This window comes from Aquarana catesbeiana, linkage group LG06 (genome assembly GCF_042186555.1).
Source record: "Aquarana catesbeiana isolate 2022-GZ linkage group LG06, ASM4218655v1, whole genome shotgun sequence".
Classification (NCBI taxonomy): domain Eukaryota; kingdom Metazoa; phylum Chordata; class Amphibia; order Anura; family Ranidae; genus Aquarana; species Aquarana catesbeiana.
The window spans coordinates 399,142,092-399,163,436 of record NC_133329.1 but is presented as its reverse complement, the minus strand read 5'-3'; the positions used below and the strand labels follow the sequence as shown (position 1 = coordinate 399,163,436).

General features: G+C 43.8%; 1 protein-coding gene across 1 annotated transcript in view; it reads left to right on the top strand.

The window, feature by feature from the left end:
* Window positions 1–21,345, top strand: part of XRCC5 (X-ray repair cross complementing 5) — a 136,184-nt gene that overhangs the window by 12,854 nt on the left and 101,985 nt on the right. The window contains exons 3-7 of the mRNA XM_073634408.1: window positions 361–544; window positions 3,300–3,348; window positions 9,139–9,261; window positions 14,341–14,526; window positions 19,476–19,590. Of these exons, the coding sequence (XP_073490509.1) occupies window positions 361–544; window positions 3,300–3,348; window positions 9,139–9,261; window positions 14,341–14,526; window positions 19,476–19,590 (657 nt within the window). The remainder of the gene's footprint in view (window positions 1–360; window positions 545–3,299; window positions 3,349–9,138; window positions 9,262–14,340; window positions 14,527–19,475; window positions 19,591–21,345) is intronic.

Below are 21,345 nucleotides of genomic sequence, written 5' to 3'. Positions count from 1 at the left end.
CTAGAGAACTGACCACGCTGCGCTCTCATGCCTAGTGTGGTCAGTATTTAATAGGAAAGCAGAGGGACTGGCTGGAACACCAAGGATTTTACACAAAGGAAACAATACAAAGAGAACAGGAGACTTTCTCATACAAGTACATGATACAGCAGCCACATATCAGGGATATGAAGTGTTGGGGGAACATATTCATTAAGGGGGGTATAAAATAAAGTAAGGGGGGGGGGGGGGTGGAGTTGAGTACTGCCCTGAATTTGTAGTTGGAATATCTTGATGTCCCTCTTATTTTCATTAGTATTCCCTTCTGCACATAATGTTGTGTTACTGTCACCTTTCTATCCTGTGTGTATTTCCCGGTAGGTGTTTGCAGAGAGTAAAGATGAGATTGCGGTGGTTCTCTTCGGCACGGATGGAACAGATAACGCTCTGGCTGACGAGGATCAGTATCAGAACATCTCAGTCCACCGGCATCTCATAATGCCCGACTTCGATCTGCTGGAGGAGATTCAGGATGTCATCCAGCCTGGAAATCAACAAGCTGACTGTATCCTTCACAGAGTGCTGTGTGTGTGTGTGACCGTGTTTGTGTACTGTGTGTCGTAGCTATTGAGCTCTGTAAACATCAAACAATCCTGTTAGCCACTTGACCTCCGAAAGATTTACCCCCCTTCATGACCAGGCTCTTTTTTGCGGTACGGCACTGCGTTTAATTTAACTGACAATTGCGCGGTCGTGCGATGCTGCACCCAAACAAAATTGACATCCTTTTTTTACCCACAAATAGAACTTTCTTTTGGTGGTATTTGATCACCTCTGCGGCTTTTTTTATTTTTGCGCTATAAACAAAAAATGACCGACAATTTTGAAAAAAAATAAAACAATATTTTTTTGCTTTCTGCTATAAAACACATCCCATAAAAAATTTTTAAAAAAATCAAATTTCTTCATCAATTTAGGCCAATATGTATTCTGCTACATGTTATTGGGATTTTTTTTTTTTGCCAAAAAGTGTATATTGGTTTACTAGAACGTTATAGCGTCTACAAACTATGGCATATATACTGGAATTTTTTATTTATTTTTTTATACTAGTAATGGCGGCAAATAGCAACTTATAGCGGGATTGCGATGTTGCGGCGGGACAATCCGACACTTTTGACACTTAGTGACACGAATACAGTGATCAGTGCTAAAAATATGCACTGTCACTGTACTGACACTGGCTGGGAAGGGGTTAAACTAGGGTGGTCAAAGGGTTACCTGTGTTCCTAGCCAGTGTTTTTGTGTACTGTATGTGCTGCTTTTACTATGGGAAGAGATGGATTTTAGTCCTTGTTTTGCAGGAACACAGAATCCATCCCTCCTCCCCCCCTGCCAGAACGAAGCTCTGTTTGTTTACATAGGTAGAGCTTTATTCTGAATCTCTTCCTGACAATCGGCGGGTGCCAACGGACATCAAGTGGTCAGGTGGTCAGTCGGTTGTGAGTAATCGCAGCAGAAACAGCTCGCTGGCGGTGCGTGCGCGCCCCCTGCAGGTGGAAGTGCAGGATCGTGTGTGTGTGTGTATAGATATATATATTATGTGTATGTGACCTGCCACACAGCTGCCGCCCTGTAGTAGCTAAGCCATGTTTTGAAGAAGGAGCTTCTGAGCATGTTCCGAAACGCATCACCACCCCCTTGCTGAGGTCACTTCCGCCCCTTGCGTTCCACGGTGGTATTGGAAATGTGCAGCGGCCATCTTGCTCCTATAGGTTGATGAGCCTGTTCACTTCTGTATGTGTTTTAAATGGTTGCTTTCCAATAAAATCGCTGACTTAGCCCCGGTTCACACAGGGACGACTTGTCAGGTGACTTAGCCGCCTGGCAAGTCGTGTCCTGTTCTGTACTACGGAACCGTTCTAATAGGGGCGACGCAAGTCGCTCCGACTTAGAAAAAGGTTCCTGTACTATTTTTGGGGCGACTTGCATTGACTTCTATACAGAAGTGATTTTGCAAGTCGCCGCTGAAGTCGTGTGCAAGTCGTGTTGCCCCTGTGTGAACCGCCAGTAACTGCACCACTCTCTTGTTATTGCTGCTCGAGTGCCTTATCAGCTGTTATCCTGGATGATCTTGAATGAATATAAGCATCTGGAGGACCCTTCTAGCAGAAGCGCTCCTACTTACCATTCCTGATTTAAGATCTGGAGTGCATGGACCGGACTGATCTGAGGTCTAATGTGCATGCATTGGGCTGGTCTGAGGTAATGAAGTGCATGCACTGTGGCCGAATTGAAGTCCAAATTGCATGAATTGTGACTGAACATATTTTGTGTGTGCACCAATGAATCCATTTTTGCACTCATAGTTGTACAGCTAATGACAAGTCATACTAAGTTATTATATAATAATGAGTTTAAAGTGATTGTAAAGTCTCGTTTAAAAAAAAAAAAGAAACAAACATATATGTTATCCTTTTTTTTTTTTTTAAACATTATTCACGTTTCAATACAGATAAACAAATGGCAGTGGTACAACAAACATGTTATACTTACCTCCTCTGTGCAGTGGTTTTGCACAGAGCAGCCCGGGTCCCTCTTCGGTGCTCCTGCCCCCCTCCCTCCTTTCGAGTGCCCCCCACAGTCAGCATCTTCCTATGGGGGCACCCGAGCCGAGTCAGAACCCCGTGTATCCATTCTGACACGGAGCCCCCACCTAGTCCCGCCCCCCCTCTCTCCCCTGACTGGCTAACTGACTTTGATTGACAGCTGTGGGAGTCAATGGTGCCTCTGCTGTGTCTTAGCCAATCAGGAGGAGAATCCCAGACGGCTAATACACTCGCTGGAGAGAGATGGGGCTCAGGTAAGTAATTAGGGGGAGGCTGCTACACACAGAAGGTTTTTTTTTTTTTTTTTTAATCTTAATTCAATGCATTAAGAAAAAAACCTTCTGCCTTTACGACTCCTTTAACTTGCTATTAGCAGTATACTCTGAGCGCACGCCAGTTGTCTAATGCTTGTGAACATGATTCCTAATGTGGAATAGGTTGCTGACCCCTGGTCTACTGCTAAAAGAATGGAAGAGGGAATATGTTTCCTTTTTTCTTTTTTTTTTTCCTTTTGGCTTTCTGCAGTATTTCCACCACTGAGATCCCCGTCACACCCAAATCCAGAGATCCACTGCTAGAAATACTTCTAGTGTCTCCTTCTAACCCCATCAGTGTCACCTCGGACCCTCAAGTCTATGGGGTGACAGGCAGGACTGCTGTAAATCATTCATTTCTAAAAAGAAAAAAAAAAGAAAATCTTTAACTGCTCAGTCCTCGATGCCCTGATCGTCTCCATGGACATTCTGCAGAAAGAGACGCTGTAAGTGACCGATGCCGAAAATATGAAAAATGACTTCTGTGCACACAACGTTTTGTTTATAAAGTCTTCAGTCTTCTTAATCACTTCAGCTCTGGAAGGATTTACCCCCTTAATGACCAGGCCATTTTTTGCGATACGGCACTGCGTTGCTTTAACTGACAGTTGCGACGGTGCACCCAAACAAAATTGATGTCTTTTTTTTTCCCCCACAAATAGAGCTTTCTTTTGGTGGTATTTGATCACCTCTGCGGTTTTTATTTTTTGCGCTATAAACAAAAAAAGAGCGACAATTTTGTAAAAAAAAACAAACTTTTTTTTACTTTCTGCTATAATACATATCCAAAAAAAATATATATATAAAAAAATAAATGTATTCATCAGTTTAGGCCAATATATATTCTGCTACATATTTTTGGTAAAACAAATCGCAATAAGCGTATATCGATTGGTTTGCGCATAAGTTATAGCATCTACAAAATAGGGGAAAGATTTGGGGACTTTTATTGTTTTCACTAGTAATGGTAATAGTAATAATAATAGTAATAGTCTACGATTTTTAGCGGGACTGCAACATTGCGGCGGACAAATCTGACTTTGCGGCAGCTGGTCGGGAACTGGGTAAAGTCTTACTCCAACTTTATGACTTTATATAGATTGTTAACCTCTTGCCAACCAGCCGCCATCATTATACTGCGGCAGGTCGGCACGATCCCGCGAGCCATCATAGCTATACGTCGGCTCGCGGGATCAGGATAGCAGCCCGCTGCACTGCGGGGGGGGGGTGCCGATGCTCGTGTGTGTAAACACACAAATCCCTGTTCTGTGAGGAGTGACGGATCGTGAGTTCCTAATAGCTAGGAACCACTATCTGTCATTTCCTCTAGGTCAGTCCCCTCCCCCTACAGTTAGAACACACGGTCAGGGAACACAGTTAAACCCTTGATCGCCCCCTAGTGTCACCCCCTTCCCTGCCAGTGACATTTTTACAGTAATCAATGCATTTTTATAGCACTGATTGCTGGGCAAATGACAATGGTCCCAAAAATGTGTCCGATGTGTCCGCCATAATGTCGCAGTCCCGATAAAAATCGCAGATCGCCGCCATTACTATTAAAAAAAAAAAATAATAATAAACATGCTATAAATCTATCCCCTATTTTGTAGACGCTATAACTTTTGCGCAAACCAATCAATATACGCTTATTGCGATTTATTTTTTTTTTTTACCAAAAATATGTAGAAGAATACATAGCGGCCTAAACTGAAAAAAAAAATTAGCTTTTTTTAAAAAAAATGGGGATTTTTATTATAGCAAAAAGTACAAAATATTGTGTGTTTTTTTTTTTTTCAAAATTGTCGCTCTTTTTTTGTTTATATTTAAAAAATGAAAACCGCAGAGGCAATCAAATACCACTAAAAGAAAGCTCTATTTGTGGGAAAAAAAGGAGGTCAAATGCCTTGTATCAGAACGGGCTCGCTGGCGCACCCAGCTGTATAATGAGCTGCTGCGCCCAGGACAGTTGCCCCTCCTGCCCACCCTAAAGAAAGCCTTTTATTCATTGTTAAAATACAAGGCTTCCTGTGATTGGCTGAGCAGCCCAAATCAATTTTGTTCCAGGAATGGGATGATAAGTCCCCGACCCATCCCACTAACGGCACACAGGACTGTATGTAGTTGTTGCTACCTACAGTTTATACAGTGTGGCTGCATATATTAGTATACATTCATTTGAACCAGCTTGGCCCAAACAGACTATTTAAAGTTATAGTAAGGCTGGAGTTAGACTTTAACGATGATTGATTTGTGTTCTCTTTGGGATACTGTTATGCGCATGCTTTCATTTTCATTCACTTGCATTTGCAAAATTAAAAAAAAAACAAAACAAAAAAAAAGATCTAATTATGCATGCATGATTACTTTTAAAATTAAAAGCGTATATTAGGGATGAGCTTCGAGTCGAACTCATGTTCGACTTGAACATCGGCTGTTCGCCAGTTCGCCGAACAGCGAACAATTTGGGGTGTTCGCGGCAAATTCGAATGCCGCGGAACACCCTTTAAAAGTCCATGGGAGAAATCAAAAGTGCTAATTTTAAAGGCTTATATTCGTGGTATTGTCATAAAAAGTGTTTGGGGACCCGGGTCCTGCCCCAGGGGACATGGATCAGTGCAAAAAAAAGTTTTAAAAATGGCAGTTTTTTCAGGAGCAGTGATTTTAATGATGCTTAAAGTGAAACAATAAAAGTGTAATATCCCTTTAAATTTCGTAGCTGGGGGTGTCTATAGTATGCCTGTAAAGGGGCGCATGTTTCCCGTGTTTAGAACAATCTGACAGCAAAATGACATTTCAAAGGAAAAAAAGTCATTTAAAACTACTCGCGGCTATCAGTGAATTGCCGGTCCGACAATACACATAAAAGTTCATTGATAAAAATGGCATGGGAATTCCCCACAGGGGAACCTCGAACCAAAATTTAAAAAAAAAATGACGTGGGGAGTCCCCCTAAATTTCATACCAGGCCTGAACCCTGGCCAAAATTTAAAAAAAAATGGCGTGGGGTCCCCCTCAAAATCTATACCAGACCCTTCAGGTCTGGTATGGATTTTAAGGGGAACCCCGCCCCCCCAAAAAAAAAAAAAAACGGCGTGGGGTCCCCCTAAGAATCCATACCAGACCCTTATCCGAGCACGCAACCTGGCAGGCCGCAGGAAAAGAGGGGGGGACGAGAAAGCGCCCCGTACCAGGCCACATGCCCTCAACATTGGGAGGGTGCTTTGGGGTAGCCCCCCAAAACACCTTGTCCCCATGTTGATGAGGACAAGGGCCTCATCCCCACAAACCTGGCCGGTGGTTGTGGGGGTCTACGGGCAGGGGGCTTATCGGAATCTGGAAGCCCCCTTTAACAAGGGGACCCCCAGATCCTGGTCCTCCCCCCTGTGTGAAATGGTAAGGGGGTACCCCTACCATTTCACTAAAAAAGTGTCAAAAATGTTAAAAATGACAAGAGACAGTTTTTGACAATTCCTTTATTTAAATGCTTCTTCTTTCTTCTATCTTCCTTTTGGTTTCTTCCTCCGGTGTTCTCGTCCGGCATCTTCCTCCGCGGTGTCAGTGTCTTCTTCCCTTCTTCTCTGGGCCACTCTGCATCCATGATGGCATGGAGGGAGGCTCCAGCTGTGTGATGCTTCTTCTCTTCGTCTTCTTCTCTTCGTCTTCTTCTCTTCGTCTTCTTCTCTTCGTCTTCTTCTCTTCGTCTTCTTCTCTTCGTCTTCTTTTCGGGCTGCTCCGCATCCATATAATACATGTAAAGCACTATATAATAGACATGTGAAATTCTTTTTTTGCCAAAATTCGTTAAGTTCGGAATTTTGGAAGTTCCGAAATTGGGACATTCTAATTCAGAAGTTCCGAAATTTGAAATTAAGAAATTCGAAAGTTCGAGATTAGGAAATTCGAATATTCGAAATTTCATAAAACTAAAAATTCTAAAATTTGGACATTTTTAAAATCCAAGAATAAGAATGAAAATCTGAAAATTCAAAAGAATTAAATTCTCAAAATTAGAAAAACCCGAAAATCTGAAATAATAACTAACTAATAATAGCTATGAAATTATAGGTATTGGAATTTCCTTTCAAATTTGGCTGTTAGTGAACGTAACGAATATAAATTTATCTGAAGTTACGAATTATCTGAAATAACGAATGCCGTATCTGAACAAATGGAACGTAACAATCTAATAATAATAATAAAAAAACCTTTTTATTATTATTATTTATTTGTTTCATTCCATTTTTTGTAGATGCGGCATTCGTTATTTTCGGATAATTCGTAACTTCAGATACATTTGTATTAGTTACGTTCACAAACAACCAAATTTGAAAGGAAATTCCAATAGCTATCATTTAATAGTTATTTAGAATTTTACAGATTTTCTTTCTCTTTTTCATATTTTCGGATTTTCAAATTTTTCAATTTCCGAATTTTCGAATTCCGAAAATTCGGAAATCCAAAAATTTGAAATTCGGAAATGCGAAAATCCAAATTTTCGGTTTTCCGAATTTCCAAATTTAGAATTTTCGAATTTCCGAAAAAAGCACAGAAATGAAAACGAACACATTTTTTGTCGGTGCACATGTCTACTATATAAGTGCCTAAAATAAATAAAGGAAATCCTCACTGGAGTACACTTGTTCTGTTCCCCTCACTTTAAGGCTTATGCACATTTAAAAAAACGCCAGCGCTTCTGCCAGGAAAAAGCAGCTGTAAAGCGTTAATGCGCGTTATTTTTTTGGGGGTGTTTTTTACAGTAAACACACTCCCTATAATATAAAAACGCCAAAAAGCTTTTTACAGCATTTAGCTGCGGTTTGCATTTTTACAGCTCAACAGCCTCTGCTCCTGGCCACACCGCAACGGCTGACGTTTTTTTTTTCTACTGCCCCTAAACGCTTATGCCTCCAAATGCCTCTGAAAATGTGTGTGTGCATAGACACATAGGCTAACATGGAGGGACGTTTAGAGGCAGTAAAAAAAAAAAATGCCTCTAACAGCAGCTGTAAAAACGTCCTGTGTGCATGAGCCCTTAGACCTCATGCACACAGGACGTTTAAAAAAAACCGCCAGAGCTGCTGCCAGGAAAAAGCAGCGTTAAAAACTTACTTTTAGCCGCATTTTTGAATAGCGTTTACAGGCGTTTATGCGTGTTTAGCCCGCGTTAGTGTTTTTTTGTGTTTTTACAGTAAAAAACTCCCTATAATGTAAAAACGCCAAATGTGGCTAAACTCTTGTTACAGCGTTAGGGCACGTTTAGTGGCGTTTCACCGCGTTTTGCATTTTTTTTTTTTTTACAGCCAACAGCCTCTGCTCCTGGACACACAGGCAGTCGTTTTTTTTTTTTTTTACTGCCCCATAACGCTTATTACTCCAAACTCCTCTGAAAGTTTGCGTGTGCATGGACTCATAGGCTAACATGGAGGAGAGGTCAGAGGCAGTAAAAAAAAAAAAAAAAAAAAAAACGCTGCTGTAAAAACGTCCTGTGTGCATGAGCCCTTAAAGAGGAACTGCAGTCTGCCAACATAATTTGTAATAAAAACATCTTTGCCATTCTGAAGCTTCCCTCCAACCACTTTGCATATTATTTTATATATACAGTGATTCTGTACGTGCCAAATATGCTGCAGAAATCTCCCTCCACTGAGTCTGGCTGCAGCCATTTTAACTGTGGGCGGCTGAAGCTACTGCCTGACACTTCCTGGATTTACACACAGAGGCACACCTCCAGCTCTGCAGCTCTCATTGGCCCTCTTATGACTCATCCCCCCTCCCTTTCTGGCAAACTCTCACGAGAATTGGAGAGAGAGAGCTTTACATGATGTCATAATTCTAGTCTAATGACCAGACAAGAAACAGGAAGTGGGCTGTATAAGGGATTTACTGCCAGAAAAAAAAATGTTTTACTACCCAAAGTTAAAACAACAACAAGGGCAGAAGATTTAATAAATGGAAAGATGAAAGAAACGACCGAAGGTCAGATTTAAAGGAATTTCCCCTCACATCCTAATGTGCCTGTAGGACAGGAAGTGAAGAGAAACCTCCACAATGGTAAAAAAAAAAAAAAAAAGCTGTAAGGGGTTTTAACCATAGCCTACTGTATTGAGGAAAAGATTAGTGTGAGATTGTGTGTGCAGGTATTGATATCAGAGAAGACTCTGCTTGTGGATTGTGTGTATTCATCAATGATTCTTCTCACACTTCCCTGTTGTGTCTAATTATTTCTATTCTCTTAGAGGGAAGAAATACGAAAAGCTGCACATCGCAGTGTTCACAGACCTGAGCAGCCCCTTCAGTGAGGATCAGCTGGAGATCATCATCGCCAACCTGAAGAAAGGCGGCATCACCCTGCAGTTCTTGTAAGTGGTAGCTGTGCTTTTACCCGACACCTCTGATGCCTCTGCACCCAACCAGGGTTGATGCTTAACCACTTAACAACCGGCCCATAGCCGAATGACGGCTGCAGGGCAGTTGCTTAACTCTGGGAGGACGTCATATGACGTCCTCTCAGAATTCCCCTCTCGCGCGCCCCTGGGGGCGCGCACCCGAACACATCCGTGACCGCCGGGTCCTCAATGACGGCGCGATCACATGTAAACAGACCGGCGGCGTCTGATGACGCCGGTTCCTCTCCTCCCCTCCTGTGTACCGATCGGTACACTGTGGAGGAGAGGGAGATGGATGGATGGCTGCAGCGCTGTGGGCTGTATGTGTAGTGCCCACAGCGCTGCACAGAGACATCCAACCATCCATCCATCCATGCTCAGCCATCCCCACTACTCTGCAATACCCCAATATTACTCTGCAATACCCCCACATTGCTCTGCAATACCCCCACATTACTCTGCAGTACCCCACAATACTCTGCAATACCCCACAATACTCTGCAATACCCCACAGTACTCTGCAATACCCCGCAATACTCTGCAATACCCCGCAATACTCTGCAATACCCCGCAGTACTCTGCAATACTCTGCAATACCCCGCAATACTCTGCAATACCCCGCAATACTCTGCAATACCCCGCAGTACTCTGCAATACCCTGCAGTACACTGCAATACCCCGCAATACTCTGCAATACCCCGCAGTACTCTGCAATACCCCGCAGTACTCTGCAATACCCCGCAGTACTCTGCAATACCCCGCAGTACTCTGCAATACCCTGCAGTACACTGCAATACCCCGCAATACTCTGCAATACCCCGCAATACTCTGCAATACCCCGCAGTACTCTGCAATACCCCGCAATACTCTGCAATACCCCGCAATACTCTGCAATACCCCGCAATACCCCGCAATACTCTGCAATACCCTGCAGTACTCTGCAATACCCCCCCATACTCTGCAATACCCCCCATACTCTACAATACCCCACAGTACTCTGCAATACCCCGCCATACCCAGCCATACCCTGCCATGCTGAGCCACGCTCGGCTGTACTCGGCCTCTGTATGTGGCCAGGCTGTGGAAGTCTCACACATGTGGTATCGCCGTACTCAGGAGGAGCAGGAGAATCTATTTTGGGGTGTCATTTTTGGTATGTACATGCTATGTGTTAGAAATATTGTATAAATGGACAACTTTGTGTTAAAAAAAAAAAATACGTTTTAACCACTTCCCGCCCGCCGACTGTCATACAACGTCCTTGACTTTGTGCGGGGATATCTGAATAAAGCCTGCAGCTACAGGCATCATTCAGATATCAGCTTTTTCAGCCGGCGATTCCCTACACCATAAGAATGATCATAGCGGCTGTTCCACTGCTTGATCATTCTTACGGGAGGCGAGAGGGGATGTCCCCCCTCCCGCCGCACTCCGCTGCTTCTACCGACTCACCGCTACGATCGAAGCCAGGATCGTTTTTTTCTTTTTTTTTTTTATTTCAGGCTTCCCAGCCTAGAGGTGAGATGTGGGGTCTTATTGACCCCATATCTCATTGTAAAGAGGACCTGTCATGCCATATACCTATTACAAGGGATGTTTACATTCCTTGTAATAGGAATAAAAGTGGTCAAAATTTTATTTTTTGTAAAAAAGCATCAAACAAAAATAAATAAAGTAAAATGAACAATAAAAAAAAAAAAAAAATTTTAAAGCACCCCTGTCCCTGTGTGCTTGCATGCAGAAGCGAACGCATATGTAAGTCCCGCCCACATATGAAAACGGTGTTCAAACCACACATGTGAGGTATCACTGCGATCGGTAGAGCGAGCGCAAAAATTTTGGCCCTAGACCTCCTCTGTAACTCAAAACATGTAACCAGTAAAAAATTTTAAAGCGTCGCCTATGGGGATTTTTGAGTAGCAAAGTTTGGCGCCATTCCACAAGCGCATGCAATTTTGAAAGGTGACATGTTGGGTATCTATTTACTCGGCATAACTTCATCTTTCACATTATGCAAAAACATTGGGCTAAATTTACTGTTTTGGTTTTTGTAAAGCACAAAACAGTTTTTTTTTCCAAAAAAAAGCGTTAAAAAAATTGCTGCGCAAATACCGTGTGAGATAAAAAGTTGCAACGACCGCCATTGTATTCTCTAGGGTCTTTGCTAAAAAAAACATATATAATGTTTTGGGGTTCTATGTAATTTTCTAGCTAATAAATGATGATTTTTACATGTAGGAGAGAAATGTCAGAATTGGCCTGGGCACTCCAGAATGCCTGAAGGTGCTCCCCTGCATGTTGGGCCTCTGTATGTGGCCACGCTGTGTAAAAGTCTCACACATGTGGTATCACCGTACTCGGGAGTAATAGCAAAATGTGTTTTGGGGTGCAATTTGTGGTATGCATATGTGGAGTGTAAGAAATAACCTGCTAATATGACAATTTTGTGAAAAAAAAAAAAGTAAAAAAAAAAAAACTTGATTTGCAAAGAATTGTGGGAAAAAATGACAACTTCAAAAAACTCACCATGCATCTTTCTAAATACCTTGGAATGTCTTATTTCCAAAAAGGGGTCATTTGGGGGGTATTTGTACTTTTCTGGCATGTTAGGGTCTCAAGAAATTAGATAGGCCGTCAGTACTTCAGGTGTGATCAATTTTCAGATATTCGCACCATAGCTTTTGGACGCTATAACTTTCACAAAGACCAAATAATATCCACCGATTTGGGTTATTTTTACCAAAGATATGTAGCGGTATAAATTTTGGCCAAAATATATGAAGAAAAATTACTAATTTGCAAAATTTTATAACAGAAATGAAGAAAAATTTATTTTTGTACAGAATTTTCGGTCTTTTTTCTTTTATAGCGCAAAAAATAAAGAACCCAGTGGTGATTAAATACCACCAAAATAAAGCTCTATTTGTGTGAAAAAAAGGACAAAAATTTCATATGGGTACAGTGTTGCATGACTGAGTAATTGTCATTCAAAATGTGAGAGCACCAAAAGCTGAAAATTGGTCTGGTTAGGAAGGGGGTTTAAGTGCCCAGTGGTCAAGTGGTTAATTTCGATTTCGTTTTAGTCATAGTCTTTTGACCAAAATGCCGTTTTAGTTTTAGTCGTATTTTCGTCATCTGAATTGTTTTAGTCGTATTTTAGTTAGACTAAAATTTTTTTTTTTTTTTTTTTTAGACTAAAATCTCTAGTACGTTTTAGTTGACTAAAATCTACTTGCGGGCCCGCCTGCCAATAGTAAAAATACGTCATTACTTTGAAGTTAAATACCAGGGTTATGGCAGCAGCTAGCTGTCATAACCCCGGTATAATTTCTTACTATGGGCAATTCTGCGTCGGATAAAAGTGGCCCCGCAGAAGCAATCGCCGCGGGATCACTTTTAGAGGCGGCAGGAGAGGTGCCCCCCCCCCCCCCCCACACCACTTTCTGGTCATTTCCGGGCTTACCAGAGCCGTTGGTAAAGCCAGAGAGCGATCCGATGTGGCCGTTTGCTGGGCAGGAAGTCGAGTGAGGGCAAGATGGCCACCACCCAGGCTCTATGCCCTTGGAGGACAGGTACAAACCTCTGATGTCACTTCCGGTTCTTGGGCCAAAACAAATGATTTTTTTTTTTTTTAAAACCACTTACAGAACGTTAGATTTTCCCCCTTAATGACCAGGCCATTTTTTTTTTTAGCGATACGGCACTGCGTTGCTTTAACTGACAATTGCGCGGTCGTGCGACGCTGTACCCAAACAGCGTCCTTTTTTTCTAATAGAGCTTTCTTTTGGTGGTATTTGATCAGCGCTGCGGTTTTTATTTTTTGCGCTATAAACAAAAAAAGCGACAATTTAAAAAAACAAAAAACAATATTTTTTACTTTTTGCTATAATAAATATCCAAAAAAATTCTTCATCAGTTTAGGCCGATATTTATTCTTCTACAATATTTTTGGTAAAAAAAAATCACAATAAGCGTATATTGATTGGTTTGCGCAAAAGTTATAGCGTCTATAAATCTGAGCCTGCGATCTGAGATTTTTAGCGGGACTGCGATATTGCGGCGGACAGATCAGAAACTTTTGACAATTTTTTGGGACCATTGACATTCATACAGCGATCAGAGCCACTGATTACTGTATAAATGTCACTGGCAGGGAAGGGGTTAACACTAGGTGGCGATCAAGGGGTTAAATGTGTTCCCTCTGTGTGTTTCCAACTGTGGGGGGATGGGACTGACTGGAGTAGGAGACATATCGCTGTTCCTGATTATTAAGAACAGCAGATTTGTCTCTCCCCTCTGTCAGAACGGGGATCTGTGTGTTTAGATACACACAGATCCCCGCTCTGGCTCTCGTGCCCGCGATCGTGGGTGGCCAGCGAGCATCGGGTCCCCCGCGTGCCTGCTATCGCCCTTAAAGTTGCCGACGTACACCTACTGCGATTTGCGGGATCGTGCCGACCTCGTATAATGATGGCAGCTGGTCGGCAAGTTGTTAAAGTCAAAATGCTATTTTTTGGGGGGGGGGGGGGTTTAAAGGTAAATCAGAGATCTGGGGTCAATAAAGAGGACCTGTCATGCTTATTTTTTTTTAGAGATTTTTAAGTACTGTAGTTTGTTGCCATAACATGAGCGTGTGCAATTTTGAAGCATGACATGTTAGGTATCTATTTACTCGGCGTAACATCATCTTTCACGTTATACAAAAAATTGGGGAAATTATTGTGTTTTTTTATTATTCGTTAAAGTGTATTTTTTTTCCCCCAAAAATTGCATTTGAAAGACCGCTGCGCAAATAAAGTGTCACATAAAATATTGCAACGATTGTCATTTTATTCTCTAGGGTCTCTGCTAAAAAAAATATATATATATAAAATGTTTGGGGGGTTCTAAGTAATTTTCTAGCAAATAATACAGATTTAAACTTGTAAACAAAAAGTTCCAGAAAAGGCCTGGTCAGCAAATGGTTAAATTGTATTTCATTATTTAAGCATTTCTCTAGAATTGCCAAACTCCTTGTATACAGTGACATGAAGCCATTCTGTCTCTGTGCAGTCTGCCGTTTCCTGTGGATGAAGATGAGGAAGGAGATGATGACAGAGGAGGAGGAGGAGACGCTGGAAGCAGACGAGGACCTGGTAAAGGGTTTTCTGAGCAACAGAAGGATGGCATCCAGATGGTGAGGAAGATCATGTTCGCTCTGGAGGGTGAGGATGGCCTGGGCGAGGTTTACACTTTCAGGTAAGACCAAAAAAAAAAAAAAGAGATTTTTGTTTTCCAACTATGAAGATTAGTAAATGTGACGAGTTAGGAATTTTAAAGGCTAAGTTCACTTTTCTGAACATGTTACTTGTTACACCGGTGTTTAGGGTGAAAAACATGTAACATGTTCAGCATGCACCCCCCCTCCCCCTCCAGGACAGCGGGCGGGGTATTTCTCTCTCCGCACCCTCTTTCTAAAATTGGCAGCAGCACAACCCTGTGGATCTCCGCCCACACGACCATGTCATTCATTCACAGTTTCCTGTGGATGAATAGACTACAAGTACCATCATGCATTGCAGCTGACAGCTTGTAGTTCTCATCAGCATGATAAACTTCTGACAAGTTTTCCTGACACCAAGTGAAAAAAAGGTGACCGGGGAGGGAGCCCCAGCACACAGCCTTTAATTGGCTGCCCCAAATCTGTTCCTGTGTGCTGTGTGGAGGGGGATCTGTCTCTTCCCCTCCAATCAGCTCTCGGAGCTCTCCTCACTTAGCTTTGCAGTGTGTAATTTCAGTTCTCCGCCCCTTTTTCGGAACTCTCATGCCCCGTACACACGGTCGGACTTTGTTCGGACATTCCGACAACAAAATCCTAGGATTTTTTCCGACGGATGTTGGCTCAAACTTGTCTTGCATACACACGGTCACACAAAGTTGTCGGAAAATCCGATCATTCTAAACGCGGTGACGTAAAACACGTACGTCGGGACTATAAACGGGGCAGTGGCCAATAGCTTTCATCTCTTTGTTTATTCTGAGCATGCGTGGCACTTTGTCCGTCGGATTTGTGTACACGCGATCGGAATTTCCGACAACGGATTTTGTTGTCGGAAAATTTTATCTCCTGCTCTCCAACTTTGTGTGTCGGAAAATCCGATGGAAAATGTCCGATGGAGCCCACACACGGTCGAAATTTCCGACAACACGCTCCGATCGGACATTTTCCATCGGAAAACCTGACCGTGTGTACGGGGCATCAGACAAGCTTTATAATTTTGCGATTTGAACGGATGTAGAAAGAAATTCCACCATCAACAGGACCGGGCAACCTGTCAACCACATCCCAATAATGACACAGAAAAAAATGACCCCCTTGATGGGATGGGACTTTAACCACTTCAGCCCTGGAAGGATTTACCCCCTTCCTGACCAGAGCACTTTTTGCGATACGGCACTGCGTCGCTTTAACTGGCAATTACGCGGTCGTGCGATGCTGCACCTAAACAAAATTGACGTCTATTTTTTTCCCACAAATAGAGCTTTCTTTTGGTGGTATTTTATCATCTCTGCGGTTTTTTATTTTTTGCGCTATAAACAAATAAAGACCAACAATTTTGAAAAAAACACAACATTTTGTACTTTTTGCTTTAATAAATATCCCCATTTTTTTTTTTAAAAAAAAGCACATTTTTTCTCATTTTAGGCCGATATGTAATCTACATATTTTTGGTTAAAAAAATCGCAATAAGCTTAATAGTTTATACAGTATATCTCCTCTAATAGTATATACAGTATATCTCCTCTAATAGTTTATACATTTTATCCTCTAATAGTATATACAGTATATCTCTTCTAATAGTATATACAGTATATATCAGGGGTCTCAAAGTACCGGCCCGCGGGCCATTTGCGGCCCGCGGACCGGTTAAAAATGGCCCGCAGGCAGGGCTGATAAAGGACTAGAGGTCGACCGATATTTGGCCATTAGGTCGATATATAGCACTGGCCGCTGCTCTTCCTTCCTTCTCCACACTCAGCGCTTGATGCTTGTGTGAAACTGACACGTAACAGGAGGAGAGAGACAGAGGGATCTGTCAGATTTGAGGTTGATGTCGGGGGTGGGCGGGACCCGGCCGGGGTGGGCGGGACCCGGCCAATATCAAACACCAGCCAATGGGATCTGGGCGGGCAGCTACGTGTATGTGGCCCGCCCCTTTTCTTAAGCAGCCCAATCATTGGCTGGTGTTTGACAGCTGCTGGCCCCGCCCACCTCGGCCGGGTCCCGCCCACCCCGACATCAACCTCAATTCTGACAGATCCCTCTGTCTCTCTCCTCTGTGCTACGTGTCAGCTTCACACAAGCATCAAGCGCTGAGTGTGGACAGCTCCTTGTCAGTTTCACACACTGTTACACTCCGCTCAGTGTGAAACCTGCCAGTGGCACCTGCCTGTGCCAATCAGTGCCATCTGTCAGTGCCATCTGTCAGTGCCAGCTGCCAGTGCCACTGCCAATCAGTGCCACCTGCCAGTGCCAACCAGTCTGCCATTGCCACCTGCCACCTCCAACCAGTACCACCTGCCAGTGCCACCTGCCACCGCCAATCAGTGCCACCACCAACCAGTGCCTGCCAGTGCCACCGCCAACCAGTGCCCCTGCCAATCAAAGCCACCTGCCAGTGCCACCTTCCGCCACCTGCAAGTGCCACGCCAATCAGTGCCACCTGCCAGTGCCAACCAGTGCTTGCCAGTGCCACCTGCCACCACCTGCCAGTGCCACGCCAATCAGTGCCACCTGCCAGTGCCACGCCAATCAGTGCCACCTGCCAGTGCCACGCCAATCAGTGCCACCTGTCAGTGCCAATAGTGCCACCTGCCAGTTCCAAACCAGTGCCACCTGCCAGTTTCAAACCAGTGCCACTTGCCAATGCCTGCCAGTGCCACCTTCCAGTGCCAACCAGTGCCACTGCCAATAAGTGCCACCTGCCAGTGCCATTGCCAATCAGTGCCACCTGCCAGTGCCATCTGTCAGTGCCAATCAGTGCACCCTCCAAACAGTGCAACGTGCCACCTGCCAGTGCCACCTGCCAGTGACAGACAGTGCCACCTGCCAGTGCCACCTGCCTAAGCCAACCAGTGCCATCTGTACTGAGGACATCAAGTGTTTGGTAGAGTGACAGGAGCAAGCAGGGAGGAGTGGAGTGGGTGAGGTTTTTTTTTTTTCAAATCGGCCTAAAATATCGGCCACAAAAATCGTCATCATATATCGGCCATCGGCTTTACCTCTCCATCTCTTCTGTCCTCTCCGCTGCACGCTGCTGCAGCCCAGAGAGAGAACAGAGCTGAGAATGGAGCGGAGGAAGGATCCGCTCATCGATCCGCCCACCTAGGCATTGACGATCGACCAGAGCTCCAAACCAGGGTCCTGCTGCCACCTCAGGGCGGGAGATTGTGTTCTCTGGGTCCCCTGTCACTAGGCCTGTATGGAAGCCAGGAGGAGAGGATTTGGGAGGCAGATGATCCTGACTGCCAGGAGAGGTGAGTGAGCCATCACACTGAGGCAAAGTCCTTAGTGGGGTGACTGGGGTAGAAATTTGTGCAGTGTGGGGGGTATTTTATGCAGTGTGGAGGGTGATTGTGCAGTGTGGGGGGTAATTGTGTAGTGTGGGGGTATTTTATGGAGTGTGGGGGGTATTTTATGGAGTGTGGGGGGTATTTTATGGAGTGTGGGGCTATTTGTGCAGTGTGTGGCTATTTGTGCAGTGTGGGAGGGGTAATGCTGGGTAGTTAATAATGCGTTTGCTGACACCAATGCTGGGTTAATAATGCGCTTACGGACACCAGTACTGGGTATAATGCGTTTGCTGACACCAGTGCTGGGTATAGTATAGTATATTATTGCTGGTATAGTTCATTGCTTTTGAAGTTTTAAAAGTTTGCATGCGGCCCCCCATGGGATATGAAAACTTGTCATGTGGCCCTCAGGCAATTTGAGTTTGAGACCCCTGGTATATATCCTCTAATAGTATATACAGTATATCTCCTCTAATAGTTTATACAGTATATACAGTATATCTCCTCTAATAGTTTATACGTTATATCTCCTCTAATAGTTTATACAGTATATCTCTCCTCTAATAGTATATACAGTATATCTCTCCTCTAATAGTTTATACAGTATCTCTTCTAATAGTATATACAGTATATCTCTAATAGTATATACAGTATATCTCTTCTAATAGTATATATCTCCTCTAATAGTATATGCACAGTATATCTCCTCTAATAGTATATACAATATATCTCTTCTAATAGCATATACAGTATATCTCCTCTAATAGTATATACAGTATATCTCCTCTAATAGTATATACAGTATATCTCCTCTAATAGTATATACAGTATATCTCTTCTGTCTGTTATTCTCAGATTTATTTATGTTTACCACTTCATATAGATATTTAAGAATAAATTGCCTTTTTTAAAACTTTACATATTAACTGAATTATACACCACACTTTTCTTTAAGGTTCTTAACCGATTAATCGAAAATAATCGTTAGTTGCAGCCCTACTCTTAAGTCCAAAGACTCTTCCCTCCCATCCCCCATGTGACAGCGCTGGGTGTCTGAACAGCCAATCACTAAGGCAGGCATACATTATTCACTTTTCTTTCCTTCAACCAGAGGTTAAAGGAAAGAAAACTGACTGTGTTGATGGGGGAATCCTTTCCGCTGCGCTATTGTATTCTGACAGCGGGAGGGTTTTCCCGCCGTCAGAAAACAATGATCACTGCTGGCGGCTATATCTGCTGGAAGTGATCGAACGGGGAAAAAAAACTGATAGGCTGATTGTCCTGAAGTCAAATGATAGATCGAATTCAGTACAACCATCCTGCCTATAGATGGATTGAAATTCGGCTGTTTCCTGCTAAACTAGCCCAATTTCAGTCCATCTATGGCCGGCTTAAGCAGCAGCGTAGTCATGTGGGAGGAAAGGGAGGGAGTCGCATGCTCCTCACACAAGGTGAAAGAAATATACTTATGGAATGTTGGGGAGGGAATCGGTCGACTGAGCTTTGTTGCTTTCACAGGTTCTCTTGAGTTGTTCTCACCTTTACCATTTTGCTGCCATCTCTCTACATTTTGATTGTATTTGATGGATGTGTTTTACAGGTTTTTTTCCTTTTTACTTTTTTTTGGATCCTAGGGACAGTCTAGAACAGCTTTCCATCTTTAAGAAGATAGAGAGGAGGCCTATGCCTTGGCCCTGCCTACTTACCATCGGTTCCAAAATTTCCATACGCATTGTGGGGTACAAATCTGTAAGTATATCGCCAACTGACTGGAGGGAAGAGCATGGCCTAGTCCAGTGTTCTGACAATGTGATGTTTATACACTGAAAGAAGCGAATGTGACTTTCACCAAACATTCACTGGTAGCGAATCAGTCACTGTCATTTAACCACTTAACGCTAAGTGACGTACCTGTATGTCACCCAACTTTGGTTATACCGTGATGATGCCTGCTGTAGGCATCATCCCGGTATCGTTTCTCCCAGCCGGCGGTTGGCTTTCTTGTAAAAGCAATCCTGGTGGCTAATTAGCTGCTGATTTGCTTTTACAAGCAGTGGGAGGGGACATCCTCCTCCCGCCACCTTCCTCGTGAGAAGTGCATTTGGTGGTTCTGCCGGGTGACCATAGAGCTAATCAGGGACCGGATTTTCTATCATCCCTGCTGACTCGTTCATAACCCCTGACCCCCTCCTCCTCCGCACCCATCCCCACCCCACCCCACCCCACCCCATTCTCTTCATTTACAGGCAGCACACTTCTGTGGATAGGGAATGGCAATCATCCCTGCTGACCCATCCCAATGCCAAGCCTTTCTCCACAGCTCACTGTTTAGGTCCAGAGTGTTTAGGGATGACTGTCGTACCTGCTGACGCCCCCTATCTCGTTGTACCCTTCATTGACATTCAGAATACTGCTGTAGATACCGTGTTTCCCCCGAAAATAAGACCTATCGCTATTTTCCAGGAGGGCTGCAATATAAGCTCTATCCCGAACATAAGCCCTAATTCGAGGCGATTGTGTGCTTTTCGAGGAAACGCGGTATAATCCTCTTATGGCGGGGTGCTATGTGTACCTGTTGGCACCCCCCCTATCTCGTACCCTTCATTTACATTCAGAATACTGCTGTAGATGCCGCGTTTCCCCCGAAAATAAGACCTACCCCGAAAATAAGACCTAGCGCTATTTTCCAGGGGGGCTGCAATATAAGCCCTACCCCGAAAATAAGCCCTAGTTCGAGGTGATTGTGTGCTTTTCGAGGAAATGCGCTATAATCCTGTTACGGCGGTGTGCTATGTGTACCTGCTGGTGCCCCCCCCTATCTCGTTGTACCCTTCATTGACATTCAGAATACTGTTGTAGATACAGTGTTTCCCCGAAAATAAGACCTACCCCAAAAATAAGACCTAGCGCTATTTTCCAGGAGGGCTGCAATATAAGCAGTACCCCGAAAATAAGCCCTAGTTCGAGGTGATTGTGTGCTTTTCGAGGAAACGCGGTATAACCCTGTTACGGCGGTGTGCTGTGTGTGTGTCTTTAGCGATGTCAGTTGCCTTTGATACATAGCGGCGCTCAGCTGATCTCCCCGCTGCTCTCCTCTTCTCCCGCCTGTCTGCGGGGGATCTCGGCCCCCCGTCCCTTCGCAGAGCTTCGGCGGGTCGCTGAAGGTACGGTGCAGAGCCTCTGCAATCAACATGTCATACTGTGTGCGGTATGCAGCATGGATACTCCTGTCTCCACACAGTATTTACAGATTTTTTTTTTTCTTCACATGCTGGCTGGTGTGCTCTCTTCCCTACTTCGAGCATTGCAGAGGGAGGGGGGCTGGGGTCCCTCGCTGGCGGCTGGGAGAGGTGGAGGAGAGCTGAAGTGTTTGGCACTGTTAGATTGCAGGGGCACACACATTCTGTATTGTGTGCTACTGTAAAAGAAAGGATTTGGGCATTTTAAGTTTGTTCAAACTGGGGTTTTCCTGGCAGGCAGGGAGAGAGAGAGAATATGTTAAGA